The sequence below is a fragment of the Suncus etruscus genome, chromosome 2 (assembly GCF_024139225.1).
Source record: "Suncus etruscus isolate mSunEtr1 chromosome 2, mSunEtr1.pri.cur, whole genome shotgun sequence".
NCBI lineage: Eukaryota > Metazoa > Chordata > Mammalia > Eulipotyphla > Soricidae > Suncus > Suncus etruscus.
The window spans coordinates 20,927,065-20,942,757 of record NC_064849.1 but is presented as its reverse complement, the minus strand read 5'-3'; the positions used below and the strand labels follow the sequence as shown (position 1 = coordinate 20,942,757).

General features: G+C 45.0%; 1 protein-coding gene across 1 annotated transcript in view; it reads right to left on the bottom strand.

Annotated features, from left to right (window-relative positions):
• Window positions 1-15,333, bottom strand: part of DNER (delta/notch like EGF repeat containing) — a 341,370-nt gene extending 326,037 nt beyond the window's left edge. The window contains exon 1 of the mRNA XM_049769355.1: window positions 15,052-15,333. Coding sequence (XP_049625312.1) covers window positions 15,052-15,312 — 261 coding nt within the window. The 5' untranslated portion in view covers window positions 15,313-15,333. The remainder of the gene's footprint in view (window positions 1-15,051) is intronic.
• Between the last annotated feature and the right edge of the window lie 360 nt (window positions 15,334-15,693).

Here is a 15,693-nt window from a genome sequence, read left to right as displayed (position 1 = left end):
ACTTCAAGTTGAGTTAGAGGAAGTGAAGAGGAAAAGGCCTCTGACTGGTCACCACACAAAATCTCATTTGCACAAAGCAGGCATGATCTGCAGAAAGATTCGGGAGGTGATTTCAGGAGTCAAGCAACCCTTCCATCTGGGGCACCCCTCCTTCCAAAGGAAGGGAAGCCTTTCCTCCCTGAGGAAAGAAGAGGTGAGAAAGACATGCAGATGGGCTGAGCTACCTGATTGATGTCCTTAACAACAGGAAGATCACCTCAGGCTAGGGCATTTGCCGTGCACACCCAGATTTCATCCCTACAAACCCATATATATTCCCCAAGAACAACCAGGAGTGAACCCTGAAGTCCAGCTGAGTGTGGCAAAAAAATAAAAAAAGGATCCCCCTCAAAGGAAGAAAGTACTAGAATCTTTGGAGTGTAATTTTTAATACCATGAATGCAGGGCAGAATACTAATCATTTGCTCTTGCTCTGGAAAACAAAGGGTGGCTTCTTTTGAGTCAGTCCAGTCCCTCCCTGCCCTGCAAGTCTGCACCGGACCTGTACTACCCTCTCTATGTGAAGGGAAAAATAAAAATATTCAATTTTCTTCTCTCCAGCTGAGGTTTATTTTAATCTCACCAAAATGCTAATATTAGTTTTCATTTCTTGGTCTTTATTATTTCTCTCATTATGAGAAATAAAAGAATTCCCTTTGCACAACCAAAAAGAAACTATCAATGGCCAATTTTAAAGAGGGAAAATGAAGACAGAGATCACAAAAATCCCTTGTCAGAAAAAATGAGGTCATTCTTAATGAGGAAAGAGCTAAAAATACAATATGGAGATAAAACCATAAGGAAAATTTGCATTTTGCTGAATTTTAGGATGAGCCTTTTTCTGCCCAAAACTGGATAAAGAACACTTTGAAAGCTGGCCATTAGACCATGAAGAATTTTTAAGAGCACCTCTACCATCCAATAATGCTATTAAAATCTACTTGGTGATATTAACAAGCTACTGAGGAGTTTAGGCAAGTATTATAGAAAAATTTTAATGAGTAGCTTTTTGAGAAAAATAAATAGGGGCCAAAGTAATAGCATAGTGGATAGGGCATTTGCCTTGCACATGGCAAATCATGACCGACTCAGTTTCGATCCCCAACGTCCCATATGGTCCCCAGAGCTTGCTAGGAGCAATTTCTGAGAGCAGAGCCAGGAGTAAACCCTGAGCACCACTGGATGTGCCCCCCCCTCCAAAAAAACAAAAAAGGAAAGGAAAGGAAAGGAAAAAGAAAAGGAATAAAGCTAACAAAATGATTGCAGTGTTCCAGCCCCCTAAAAAGTCAAAATAAATTAAAAGTATTTGAATATTATTAGGAAAATCTATGCCAACTTCTCTTAAAATAGACATAAACTAAAGTCCTATTTAATTGTGTGTTAGAAAGAGATAATGGGATTGGTACTATCAATACAAATTGTGGCTAAAATGAAATTCTTCCAAAGCAAAATCAAGCAATTCTCAAAATGTGGTATAATATTATAATAGTATCAAATATTGGAGCTCTAATTAATATCAAGCATCTCTTTGATGAGTTTGGTTCAGTTAAAACCCCAAACCACAAGCTTCTACAAGACAAAACAATAATAAAAATTAAAAAAAAAAAACAGGGGCCGGAGAGATAGCATGGAGGTAAAGCATTTGCCTTGCATGCAGAAGATCGGTGGTTCAAATCCCAGCATCCCATATGGTTCCCTGAGCCTACCAGGAGTGATTTCTGAGCATAGAGCCAGGAATAACCCCTGAGCACTGCCGGGTGTAACCCAAAAACAAAAAAAAAAAATTTAAAAAAAGAGTCAAAAATAATAAGTGAGGGAGTATGTTACAACAAGAATAAGAAATCATCACCTTCATTCACAAAGGACCATCACAAACATAGCTAAGGATATTGGGGGCAAGCAAAAACAGCAACCAGAGAAACAAATTAGGCAAAAATAATAACAGGCCATTTATAAGAAATGGTCTCTCTACCTAAAGAAAGAATCTTGAGTCACTGATAGAAAGACACTGGCACTGCATGGTGGATTCAGACTTGAAATAGTGAATTACCATATAGTAATAATAGTGTTATTAAGTGTTGGAAATCACAGTACCTAAAGAAATTAAATTTAAAAAATAAAGAAATTAACTCCCCCTTTCAAAAATCTTTATTTTTCTTGTTTTCTTTTGTTTTTTATTTTTTGTTTTAGGATCACATATAGTGATGCTTAGGGGATACACTTGGCTCTGCACTCCTGGCAGTGCTGGGGATCCAAATGGGCAAAGCCAGCAATTGACCATCTGTTCTATCTCTCCAGCTCCTCCCCATTCAAAATTTTTTATACACAAAAACCAATGAGGGGGCAGAGAGACAGCAAGGAGGTAGGGCGTTTGCCTTGCATGCAGATGTACCTTGGTTCGAATCCCCACATTCCATATGGTCCCCTGAGCCTGCCAGGAGTGATTTCTGAGCATAGAGTCAGGAGTAACCCCTGAGCACTGCCGGGTGTGACCCAAAAAACAAAAAAACAAACAAACAAACAAACAAAACCAATGAGGTATCATTTCCTTTCAGCAAATGAAAAGAACATTTAGAATACCACTCTAAAAGAATATTTAGAATACCATTCCAGGGTTTCCCCCCACCCTTCCCTTTCTTGTTTCTGTTTGTCATGTCTGGTGCTCATATACATTTTTTGGAGAGGGAGAAGTTTGGTTCACACCAAGCAGTGCTCAGGGGTTACTCCTGGGTCTGCTGCTCTCACACTTCACTTGTGTGTTGGAGAGATCGTTCTGCTTCTTGCTGAGGTGTGGAAGCAGTCAATGCAGCACTTCAAGGTCTCGTGTCTCCAACATGTGGGCTGGGAGAGAAAGCAAGTCTGCAACCTCATTTTTGCAAAGTAGACATTTACCACTGAGCTATCCCAAGGCCTTATCTACCCTCTTCTGAAGACCCTCACATAAAAAAGCAGACTGCAGACACATATTGTAAGACCTTCGACACTGAAGATTTTACTTAATTTTTTTATGATTTTTGGGTCACACTCAGCAGCGCTCAGGGGTTCCTCCTGGCTCTATGCTCAGAAATCACTCCTGGCAGGCTCAGGGGACCATATAGGATGCCGGGATTCAAACCACCATCCTTCTGCGTTTAAGACAAACGCCTTACCACTGTGCTATCTCTCCGGCCCCTTTACTTAATCTTTAAGTTAAAAACTGGTCCATGTTTCTTCAGCTCCCAAAAATTTCAACCACAAGTCCGAGAGCCCTCACTCAACCCTTTTGGATGACATGAAGCATTATTTCTTAGAGCATTTCATGTATACAACTTCAGATGTATTTACATATGCATACATGTCACTGTATATAAATATGGCTGGTCATAACAGAATTACAGCAGAAAAGTGGAAACAAAGTCTATCAATTGGCATTACAGACATAAATTTCCATATAACCAAAACCAATGGATTGGCTGTCTGTTTTAAAACATGGTAAGATGCTCAGATAAGATTAAGGAAAGTGTTGCAGAAGATGCATAGATGACTTTATCTTTAAACCAAGCATGTACACTAGTCTGCAGAGGCTTTATCACTCCATGGGCTGAAAGAGCTTATTAAGCTGAGGCCCAGCATAAGCAATAAGAGGGACAGAGGCATGAGATCAGCAAGTGAGACAAAGCAAGGGTAAGACCAGATTAGCACCAGATTTTAATGTTTTAACACAATTCAATGGCTGCCTTCAAAGAAGTCTTCAAGATGGGAAACTATAAACCAAATTCAAGTTTTATTATTTTTAATTAAGCACCATGGTTATAGAATTATTTATAGTTTATACAGTTCAGTATAGCATTGTTCAGTCATAGAATATACACCACCTTTCACTGGTGTAAATTAATATTTTACATGTACGTTACAAGCCATATGGAACTACCTGTCAAGAATTTAAAGCCCATTATAAAAATGGGAGTCAGAACAGGAATTTGCAAGATCATTGGGATTTAACTGGCCAGACATGGCAGATTACAGAACCCCCAGCTAAATTTAAATTTTCTTTTTTTGTTTGTTTGTTTTTGGGTCACACCCAGCAGTGCTCAGGGGTTCCTCCTGGCCCTAGTCTCAAAAATCACTCCTGGCAGGCTTGGGAGACCATATGAGATGCCGGGATTTGAACCACAGTCCTTCTGCATGCAAAGCAAACACCCTACTCCATGCTCTCTCTCCGGCTCAAATTTGAATTTTCATAAAAAGCTGAAACACGTAGGATGTCTAGGACATATACAAAATAAAATTCACAATTTATCTGAAACTCAAATTTAACTCAGCATCTAGACTTAGACATGCCAGAAGTCTGCCACGTATTCCACCAGATCTTTTTTCTTCCATTCCTTTTTTCTTTTATTTGTGAATGAGTTCTTCAGTGTCTCAGGAAACTTGTGATCTATTCCCTCAGAGGGCATATTTGGATGGAAACCAGCAACTTTGAATGTTCTATACTCTTCAAATCACAGATTTCTGATCTAATAGACAAGTTCCAAGGCATTAACCAAAATTAAGCAATGGGGAGAGGGAAAGAGAGGGACAAGGAGATGAAATGGAAAAGACACACACAACCTAATTTCAAGACTTATTGAAAATGGTAGTGGTCAAGACTGTGGAACTGGCAAAAGATAGACCATAAAATCAATGGAGCAGAATGGAGAATCTAGAAATAGACCCACATATGTACGATCAGATGATTTTCAACAAAGGTGGTAAGGAATATTCCCGTGAGGACAGAAAGTCTTTGCAGCAAATGTTTCTGGAACTGGATATCCATAAATCAAGAAACAAATTTCAAGTACTGCATCACATACAATTATCTCTCAAAATGTGCCCAAGCTCTAACTGTAAACAATAAAACTATACAACACTAGAAAATCTGAGGGGAAATGTTTGTGACCTTAGATAGGACATGTGCACAAAACACAAAGAACAAATGTGGTAAATTATGACCTATTAATATGATATATTATGAAATATGTATAATAGGAAATATATAAATATATAATATGAAGAATTTATATAATATTTTTAAAACAACCCTTTGGGGTTTTCTTGTTGTTGTGTTTTTTGTTTCATTTTGTTGGGGGGCTATATCCCTTGATGCTCAGGGCTACTCCTATTTCTGTGCTCAAGGATCATTCTGGATGGATTCAGGAGACTATATCTGGTGCTGGGGGTAGAATCCAGTAAAATCTGCCCAGTAAAAGGAACAGTTAAGATGAAATAGCAAGTCAACTACTTGGAAATAAATATTTGTATATTGAATATTTGTATCCAAAATCTCCAAATATCTTTCACAATGCATTTTAACAGATACCTGGTCAGAGAAGTAAATGGTCATTCTGTAAATAAGACATAAAAAGCTGTCATTAGATATTATTTAAAAAAATGAAAATAAAACATTTTATTTAAAAAATAATATTAATGTAACAAAAATGTGAATTAGAACTGCAGTACAATAGAGGAATAAAGCAGTCATGCCCACTGAGTGCTGATAGAAAGAGAACTTCATCCTGGAAACAATTTGGCAGCTTCTTAGGGAGTTGGGTAGGACCCAAAGAAATGTAAACAAGTGTCCATGAAAGGCCTCAAGGGTAAGGACATGATCACTCCATAATCACCCCCAAACTAGAGCCAAACCAAATGCCACCAACCTGTGAAAGTAGACCTGCCCAGTGAACCACTACACTGCAATGTAGTAGAGAACCACCAAGGATCCAGGCAACACCACCAAGGCTCAATCTTGTAGCACGGTGCTACATGGAAGACACACATTTGAAGTCAGAGAGCTAGTACCATAGGTAGAACACTCCCTTTGCATGTTGTCAACCCAAGTTCAATCCATGGCATACATATGGGCCTCCAAGCACTGCCAAGAATGATTCCTGAGTATAGAGTCAGGAGTAACTGAGGTCACCTGAACATCTCTGAGTGTGGCTCAAATTTAAATATATATATATAAAACACACATTTGGAGTGTGATTACTTTTTTAAGATGACATTCTGGAAACAAGACCATCAGGACAGAAATCACACTAGTGGGATCCAAGGCGTGATAACATTCCTCAGGTGCATGAGGCGGTCTGCAGAGGCGATTCTCTGTCTTGTATTTGACTGTCATTCCATGCCTTCCATGCCTGTCTGCTAAACTTTATGAAGATAGCTTCAAGGGTGAAATTTACTGTATATAAATTGAAACTGAATAAGAAAACTGACTACGAGAGCCTGCAATTCTCTTTGTAGGAACAATCATGAAGCTCAGCTTGCAAGGAAGAAATTTTGTGGGAGGTCGTGTGTGCATGTGGTTCTTAAATAAAACCTTCCCTTTTTAAGAGAATAGACTGAGAGTCTAGTCAATATTTTTCCTGTGCCAATACCTCCCATTTTGCTTGCAAATGAATATAGGGTTCATTTGCAAATAATATTTTCCTGAAATACGTGTCCAACACCAGGGAAATTGGCTATCACCTTGCTTAGCCTGCCTGGCTCTGGCTCTCCCTCTCCTAGGCAGATGACGACCCCTTTATAAACATGGAACAGTTCGATTTATCCACTGTGCAAGCTTTTCTCACTGAAACCCTTCCAGAAAGGAGTTTCCATCTGCCTCAGAAATCCCAGAGTCACTACAAATCCTCCCTTAAGTGAACTTCAAGTAGCAGATCCGTGCCCAAAAATGAATTCTAAAGCATGATGTTGGCTGGCTGGTAGGAATTGGTACCAAAAGACAATCGTGTTTCTCTTCTCAGAACCCTTTCTTTAAGCTCCATTTCATAAATCCATGCCCCTTTTCAAAAGCCATGTGCCACCCTCCTCCCCAAACAAGAAAAGCCTTAGCATCATGCAAGCAAGCCTCCAGAGTCTGTAAAGACACAAAAATTGCTGGGTCTGGCACTGCCACCACCACTTCTTTTTCTGTGCCCCTGCACTCACTTTGAATGTCAAGCAATGACAGCGTGGACAAGTGCTGTGCAGTACCCATAAAAACAATTATTGGGACCCAGATCCCCAAAGGGACATATTCTGAAAAATTCCTCACAGATCCCAAGACCTAGAGTAGCTACACACCTCAATGATACAGTACAGCCCACAGTCCCTGCTCTATGGCACCAACACCGGAAGGCACCACTGCAGATGACCACAAAGAAGATTGCATGGTGATTATACCCAGCTATGACTGGGCCTGGGTCTCAGAACCACTTTCACCCCAGCACTCACCTGGGTCAGAGCTGCCTGTGCTGACAGCCATGTCGATTCATATCCTGTGGTCACAGGACAGTGAGGGTGGATTCCACAAAACCTCAGTCAACAGTTCTCTCAGTTCCACTGACCTGACACCCTAGGGGAGCAGGAGACATTGATGGGAGTGGGAACTACTGAGAGTTTTTCAGTAGTTTATGCATCATAACCAAAGAAATAACTCTTAGTAACTTTCTTTGGAAATGAGGCAGAAAAGAAAAGATGGGTGGGAAAGTCTCTTGATTTTTCAGGAAAGCTCCACATAAATAAGTTTCCTACATCCGTCATACAGAGCCTTCCCTGCTCTGGTGTGCTTCCTAGGGGCCAGTTTAGGGGGACACAGCTCTTAGCCACACAGCCTTCATTGTGTGCTTCAGGATGCCATGTCACAGTGGAGACCCAGACCCTGGGTGTGCCAGGTGTGGGTGGGACAGGGGTGTGCAGGGTATAGCAGGTGTAGATGGGCAAGACCAATAACGATGGAACATGGCAGGTGTGGTGGGGTGAGCGGTGAGTTTGAGCCGAACGGGCTTGGCAGGTATGGGGAGGGTATTGTAGGTGTGGGTGGGACAGAGTGGGTGAGCGGAGCATAGCGGGTGAGAGTGGTGGTAGGGTGTGGGGGGATTACAGGTGTGGGCGGGCAGGGCAAAGCTAGGCAGGCCCTTTGAGGACAAGACCCAGAGTGGATACTAGACATTCTATTCTTGTCTTGTTCACTATGCTGGGATGGCTTTGGTGGGAAGATGTGAAGGAGTTGAGGGAAGGGGATTGATCTCAGTCCTTGAATTTAGTAATCACTTGAATCCAATAATTCAAGTCACAGAGAATTACTGGGTGGGGAAGGGACATTGTTTAAATATGACCAGACCTTGAGGTCCACAGATATTACAATAGTTAGGTGCCTGCTGTACACCTGGATTTGATGCTCAACACCACTTAATCTCCTGAGTATTTCAGGGTGTAGCCCTGAAGGCCCCTTAGTATGGTGGGTATAAACTGAGCAGCACCACATCCTCAAGCTCTTGCACTGAACCCCTAAGAATAACATGCGGAAACATCTCTCCCAGACCTCCTGAGAACCACTTGCAGGCCACCCTCCACATCCCCAATCATGAGGCCACCAAATCTCACTCCAGGCCAACTAAGTTTGAATCTGAGGGTAGGCTGAAGGGCTGGAGGAAAGAAGCTCTTATTTTTCATCAGGGTTCGTGATTCTTCCATAGAGAAGTCAGGTGGGATGTGCAGAGCAGCATCTTTAGGGGCCGACAGAATTGGAGTCCTGGCTGGACTCTCCTGCTTTCCTCCTCTTGGGGTTCCCAAAACATATGAATAAGATTGTTTTACCAGAACAGTTGTAGCAAAGAAACTCTAGACAGGTACATGCATCTGCTGAGTGACACCGCTCAGCAATGTGGATTCCTCGCGTGCCCTGGAGAGATACAGCAAGAAAATCACGGCCAGAAAAACGAGCGCTGCTTGCTTCCATTGAAGTTGCTGCACGAGTTTGGATGAGCTTCTCTGCCTTCGTTTCAAAAGGAAACTTGGAAAACTGCTGAGAACTTTCTGAGACATGATTAATTTCAGAATAAGAAGCCTTATACATTTTTATTTTCAAAACTAATGCAATGAGTGCTTCATTTTTAGAACTTGGGGTAGAAAAAAAAAGCTGAGTCTGTTCATTCAAAGAAAACCATTGCAGACACTGAATAATTTGGCACAATCAGGCTCTATACCGGAAACATAGGATCATTTCTGCATATCTGTGCAACATCTTACGTTTTCTTTATGGGGTGTGGAAAGCTGAGTCACATCCAGTAGGGCTCCATACCAGCTCTATACTTGGATGTCACTCCTGGAGGAGCCTGGATCAAATTGGTGTTGGTTGCATCAAGGCAAGTACCTTACCCACTGTACTCTCTCCAGCTATAACTTCTTTGCAAATTCATTCTCCCATACTTTTTTTGTTGTTGTGATTGTTGTTCTTGTTTTGGGGCCACACCCGGCAGTGGCATCCAGGAGTTACTCCTGGCTCTGTGCTCATAAATCACTCCTGGCTTGGGGGAACATATGGGATGCTGTAAATCGAACCTGGGTCAGTTGCATACAAGGTAAATGCCCTACCCACAGTACTATCATTCCAGCCCCACCATACTTTATATTTATTTTGAAAAGACAACTATATTCTCATGTATTAATTCCATCAATTCTATAGACAATAGACATTTGGTCCATTTTGGAGATATGTATACTGAGGTTCAACTGCTCCCCAAAATTACTCATAAAAGATCATCAAAAATCCTGAGAGGGAAGCAATAACTCTTAACATCTGCACTGATTGGATGGTTTGCCCACACCACAATGCCAGAATGTGGGGGGGGGGGGGTGTGAAGAAACCAACAGGAGATAGATATTGTGCAGAGAATGAGAACAAGAATGCCTGCTGTTGTCTGTCCCCCAACATCAATCAAAAATTATATTTATTCAAAACAAAACTACTGTTTCAAGTTAGAAAGTTAATCAGAAGAGCGGATTATAGCGCCAGCTTAGTGAGGGAAGCTGATTTGCATATGAAGCAGCCAACCAGCCCCTTTTTTTCTTCAAATGCAGAAATGGACACACTTTCACTATAATCCCCAGGGATAAGAGTCTAGAGTACGTGAAATGAAAAAATAAGCAGGTGTCTCACAGTTTGAATATGTGTTCTAAAACAAAGCCCACATTTCACGAAATTTTGTATTGTTTTGTTTGATTTTGTGCTGTTCTCAAGACTTACTCTAAGCTTTGAATTTAGGGATCACTCCTTGTAATGTTTGAGGGACCATACAAAGTGTCTGGGACCAAATCCAGTATGCGCTCTCTAGCCCTCATGAACACCCCATAAAGGCTTTAAAAATAACTTGAATAAACCCCATCTTGGGGAAGGCCCAATGGAGAAGTCCTGAACTGCACAGGTACCAGTTGCATCTATCAAAAGATAGAAAGAAACATTTCCAGTTTTCAGAAATTAAAGTTTTGGGGATGGAGAGATAGCATGGAGGTAAGGCGTTTGCCTTGCATACAGAAGGATGGTGGTTCGAATCCCGGCATCCCATATGGTCCCCCGAGCCTGCCAGGAGTGATTTCTGAGTATAGAACCAGGAGTACCCCTGAGTACTGCTGAGTGTGATCCCCCTCCCCCAAAAAAAAGAAGTTAAAGTTTTTTTCAGATTTCTCAGGGATCCCTAAATTTCTACTTTTTAATGTCTGTTTCACCATGATCAAAAAAATAATGTCAGGCACGTCCAACCAATCACTCTAACTCTGAGACGAATGGTCCTGTGTGGCAACTTGCTTTGTCTTTGGCATTTTTGGACCTTTGTTCTCTGACTGAACAGAACCATCAGCCCTGCTGGATGTTCTACAGCAAATCCAGCCTCAAAAATCACTCTCTTCCTTCAATGGAAAGATGCAACCAGTGTTGAGAAGAGTCAAGAAGGCTGCAAGCAAGACTTTCTTTGCAGCAATTCGGGTTAGTTGGTTCAAATTCCAGAAACCTTAGACCAATCACCTAACTTTTCAGTGCTTGGTCTATACGATGTGAATCTGCATAATGGAAGGATTCTAAGATGAGGTAAGATCCACCAGCAAGCCCATGACATGGTGCTGGCTCACATACTTGAGAAAAGAAATAGGGACCATCACCACCATCTCCATCCCCATCCTATGTCTCTGTAATTAGACTTGTATCACTATCATTCCATCCGGCAATATTGAATTCAGTAAATTCACTAAACCTTCATGAGTTGTGACATGCCCATGGGTTAGAGAACTTAGAAAAAAGGTGTTTTTGTATTGTTTTTAAGTGTACTGGGATTTTTTTTCCCCACTGCACCATCACAATAAGAAACCTTGAATGATTCAATCCAAAAGAGCCTCCATTTCTGAACTTGCAAAAGATGATAACAATACAACATTGAGAGGTCCTCTCTGCCTCAGACATTCAGGGCATGAATCTGCAAAGCCTGTGCAAAACCTAGAGGGGGTGCAGAACAATAGTGCAGCTAGGAGGGCACTTGCCTGGTACATGGATGACCCAGGTTTGATTCCCGGCACCCACATGGTGCCTTGAGCCCCACTAGAAGTAATCACTGAGTGCAGAGCAAGGAGTAAGTCCTGAGCACAGTCAATTGTGACCCCAATTTTTGAAAAAACAATTTTAAGCTGGAGACAGAAGGATAAAGGAGAAAAAGAAAAATGATGGGACCTCTGGAGGCCATCCTCGAAGCTCAGTGGCTTATATGGTTTAGTGTCCCCAAATTCTGCAGGGATGCCCTACAGAGATAGGAGGGTCACCAACCCCAAATTATCTGTCAAGACTAAAAATCAATCTCTATTTCACAGACACACACAGAAAATGAAAAGATTTACTGCTGTACATTTAGTGAGGCTTTCTGGGGAGCCTGGGCACTTCCCTAGTAGATCTTTAATGGCTTAAGAGGGGCTGAGGCTCTCTGCCTAGCACTGCCTAGAATTGTCCTCCTCCATTCCCTAACAGAGCATAGAGCACCTGAGCTTTCTCATCTCTGCTTTAGATGCGGGGAGGGGGGCAAGAATCAGGACATACCCCAGCTGTGGGCAAGCATCAGAAATTATTATCAAGTGCTTTATTACATATTCTGGAAGTTGGTTCCATGCTCAGGGAAAACCAAGATCAGCATCACAGCAGGGTGACTTAAACCTGCACACCCTCTATCCCACACCAGGGGCTCGGGAGCACCAGGTGGTACAAAAACACAGGAACTGGACCAAAATCCAACAGCCCTCTACTCCCCCCCACATACACACACACAAAATTTGAAGATAGACTGAATATAGATCCATCTATTGTTGGGGGGCTGGGGAGGTCACATATGACCTCACATATGACTTACTACCTGAACACACACACACACACACACACACACACACACACATATCTGCTTCATCGAGTTCCATTCCAGTTTTAAGTGTACATATGGTCGGCTTGATTTTCTCAGCCAAAAGACAAAGGAAAAAGAAACTTCAGAGCTCATTTCTAATGTTCCCACGGCTTCCAGGAGTGTGTCTGTAGCTGGGGAGTGGTGACATTCTTCTCGCCTACAGGTAAAATTCCACTGCTCACATAATTGGTGAGATTTAGGCTGGGTTTTAGCAACCACCTGAGTCTACTATGGGTAACATCCACTCCCCCTTATCTGGGATTGAGGGTGTGAAGGGCACCTCGTTCCTGTTTCCTTTTGCTGCCAATGAAAGTTCGGGAACACCACCAGGTCATGAGAGATCATTATTTGAGTGTTCATGTGATAAGGAAATCTATATATTGCCGATTATAAGGCTCTGAATAAGAGCAACATGTTCCAGTAGAAAAACCAGCAGAGTCTGGCATACAGCGTGTTCAACTCTCCTCCCGTTAGAATTACAGTTTGCTTCACTATGCTCTGAGCCTTCACCTCCGGGTCTGCACTTCTGCTGGGGTAGGGGATCAAACCACATTTCCAAGGCCAAGATGCCCCAGAAATAGGCTCTGCAGGAACCCCAAGTTGGTCAGAACCTTGGGTGCTGCAATATTATTGTATCCATCCTGATTCTTTCTGAATGAGCTTCATTACAACCCACTACTCAGGTCAAATCATCATTCCCAGTCTTCAAAACCACTATTTATTTATTTTTTTTGGGGGGGGGGGGCCACACCCGGCGGTGCTCAGGGGTTACTCCTGGCTGTCTGCTCAGAAATAGCATCTGGCAGGCACAGGGAACCATATGGGACACCGGGATTCAAACCAACCACCTTTGGTCCTGGATCGGCTGCTTGCAAGGCAAACGCCACTGTCCTACCTCTCCGGGCTTCAAAATCACTATTTCTAAAGTCACCAACACTCAGCTGAGTCACATTCAACACCCAACTTTCCTTCCTTCTCATTTATAAAAACTAACAGCCACACCCACCAGTGCTCAGGGCTTTACTCCTGGCTCTGCACTCAGAGATCACTCCTGGCAGGCTCTGGGCACCATATGGAGTGCAGGGGATTAGAAACTTGGTCCACTGTATTCAAGCCCTATCCACTGTGCTATCACTCCAGCATCCCCATACCATTGTTTCCTATGACACTAAGTCCAAATCAACTCTTTTACAGCTGGAATTCAGACACGTAAATAAATAACAGACCAACTGAGCAGATGCACTCGGCCATTAATCTCTTGGGAGGGGGGGGTCATGTAAATCATCCTCAACAGGGCAAGACATAAGCAGGTTAGAATGGCCCCACTGGTGTTTTTCTGCAGAGTCCTCAACCCCATATCTCTCCTGACAGGGCCGAATCACACGCGGGCAGGGAATGAAAGCGTTTTGCAAGCAGTTAACAAAGAGGAAGAGAATAATGAAGAGATAGTATTCAAGTAAATATTAAAAAAAAAAAAAAAACGAGAATTACTGGCGAGATAGCACAGCGGGTTGGGTGTTTGCCTTGCACACGACCGACCCAGGATGGACCTGGGTTCGACCCCGGCATCCCATATGGTCCCCTGAGCCTGCCAGGAGCAATTTCTGAGCGCATAGCCAGGAGTAACCCCTGAGCACCACGGGGTGTGGCCAAAAAGAGAGAGAAGAGAAATACTACCAAAAAAAAAGTCAAGGTCAAGCCTTTAGGTCCTATTTGTCTCTAGCAAAAAAAAATTAAAAATTAAAAAATTAAAAAAAATTTTAATCGGAAGCTTATCTACCTATCTCCTATGGGAAGGTCGAACTGTCTTCTTCACAAACCTGCGTCCCATAGAGCATGTCCAAGTCACTCTTTGGGCATTTCAGTAAATGTCTATGAAGCCGCCCTTGAGCCCAGGACGCGCGAGGCCATATGCTCTCTGTACTTTAGTCCTTTCGTCTATCTAAATTCTTCCTTCGCCCTTACTGGGGAGCAGACACCCAGACAACCCAGACACCCGGGCTGCTCCCCGCGCGCGCACAGAGCTTGCTATTCGCGCCCCTCCGCTGCGCTGAGCTCTGGAGCACACTTGGATGCGACCTCCTTGGAGATTTTCAGTGGGAAGCCCCCAATTCTCTGCGGCCGATGTCCATCTTTCCAGCCCCAGCCCAGGCAGGCCCCAGGCAGGCGTGCGCCCCGAGAAGAGAGAGCCCAGCCTTGGGAAGGAGGTGAGGCAATGCAAGAAACCCCAAGCGCAGAGACCTCTGAATGTCTCCGAGGATTCCACTAGCCCCCCTACTCCACCCTGTGAGCCCCCTTTATCGAGTCGAAAAGGACGGTGAAGGGGGTGGGGCAGCTGCCCTCTCGGCCTCCACCGCTCAGTCTGGTCTGAGTGCCCGGGAGTGGAGATGGTGAGGAAAGTGACCCTCGCCTACCTCACCCACCCATCGCACCCGAGTCCCGCCGCGTGCAGCGAGACAGGGGACAGGGCCACCTGGAGACGGACCACCTAGAAAAGGGGGTGTGAGGGGGATCCTGGTAGCTGGAACCTCTGCGCTGCAGGGCACCGAGAACTTGGTCCTGCGGGGCTCCACCGGGACTGAGAAGGACGCGCCCCCGAACGCTCCGAATAGAGATGCCCAAAACCAACCAGGCGACGCCGGGCAGTGCCACTTGCAAGGTCAGCGGCTCCGCTGGATCCCCCGGATCCATGCCCTCCTCCTAGCCAAGGCAGAGCTGGAGCGTCGGGACCTGCAAGGACACGCGCGCACGAGCCGGGTCCCCGGGCCAGCAGCGCCCCACCCACCTCGCCCCTCACCTGGCAGCGGTCGCCCGCGAAGCCCGAGGGGCAGGTGCAGCTGTAGCCGGGGTCGCCTTCCCGGGCCGGGGTCTGCGCCGACGGGACACACACGCCCCCGTTCCTGCAGGGCTGCTCGGCGGCGCACGGCCCGGGCGGCGGCAGGGGCGCAGAGGGCACCGGGCTGGCACGGCCGCCGCCACGGGGCCCCTCGGCGAAGAGCAGGAGCAGGAGCAGCGGGGCCCAGGCGGGTGCGGGCCCCCGGGCGCGGAGAGGCAGCATCGCGGGCCGAGAGCGCGCGGAGCGCGGAGCCGGAGCCAAAGCCGGAGCGCGGGGATGCAGGCGGCGACGCGAGCGCTGGCTGCTGGCTGGCTGCGCGGGGCTGGGCGCCTCCTGCAGATGCGGGGCTCCGCGGTTCCCGGGGCAACCGAAGGCGGGCGGGGCCGAAGGGAGGCGGGGACCACGGGGCGGGGCGCCGGGGAGACCGAAAGATGGGGCGTGGGGGGCACCTTCCTAGGGTCTGATGTCCCCGGGCGTGGAAAATGCAAAAGGGAGCGTGCGGAAAGAAGAACGCCGCGATGCCAGGACGCGCGACTTGGGCCGGGGCTGAGCGATCGATGATGCTCGAGTTGCGGGGTCACGGCCGGGCTGGGAGCGCGCTTT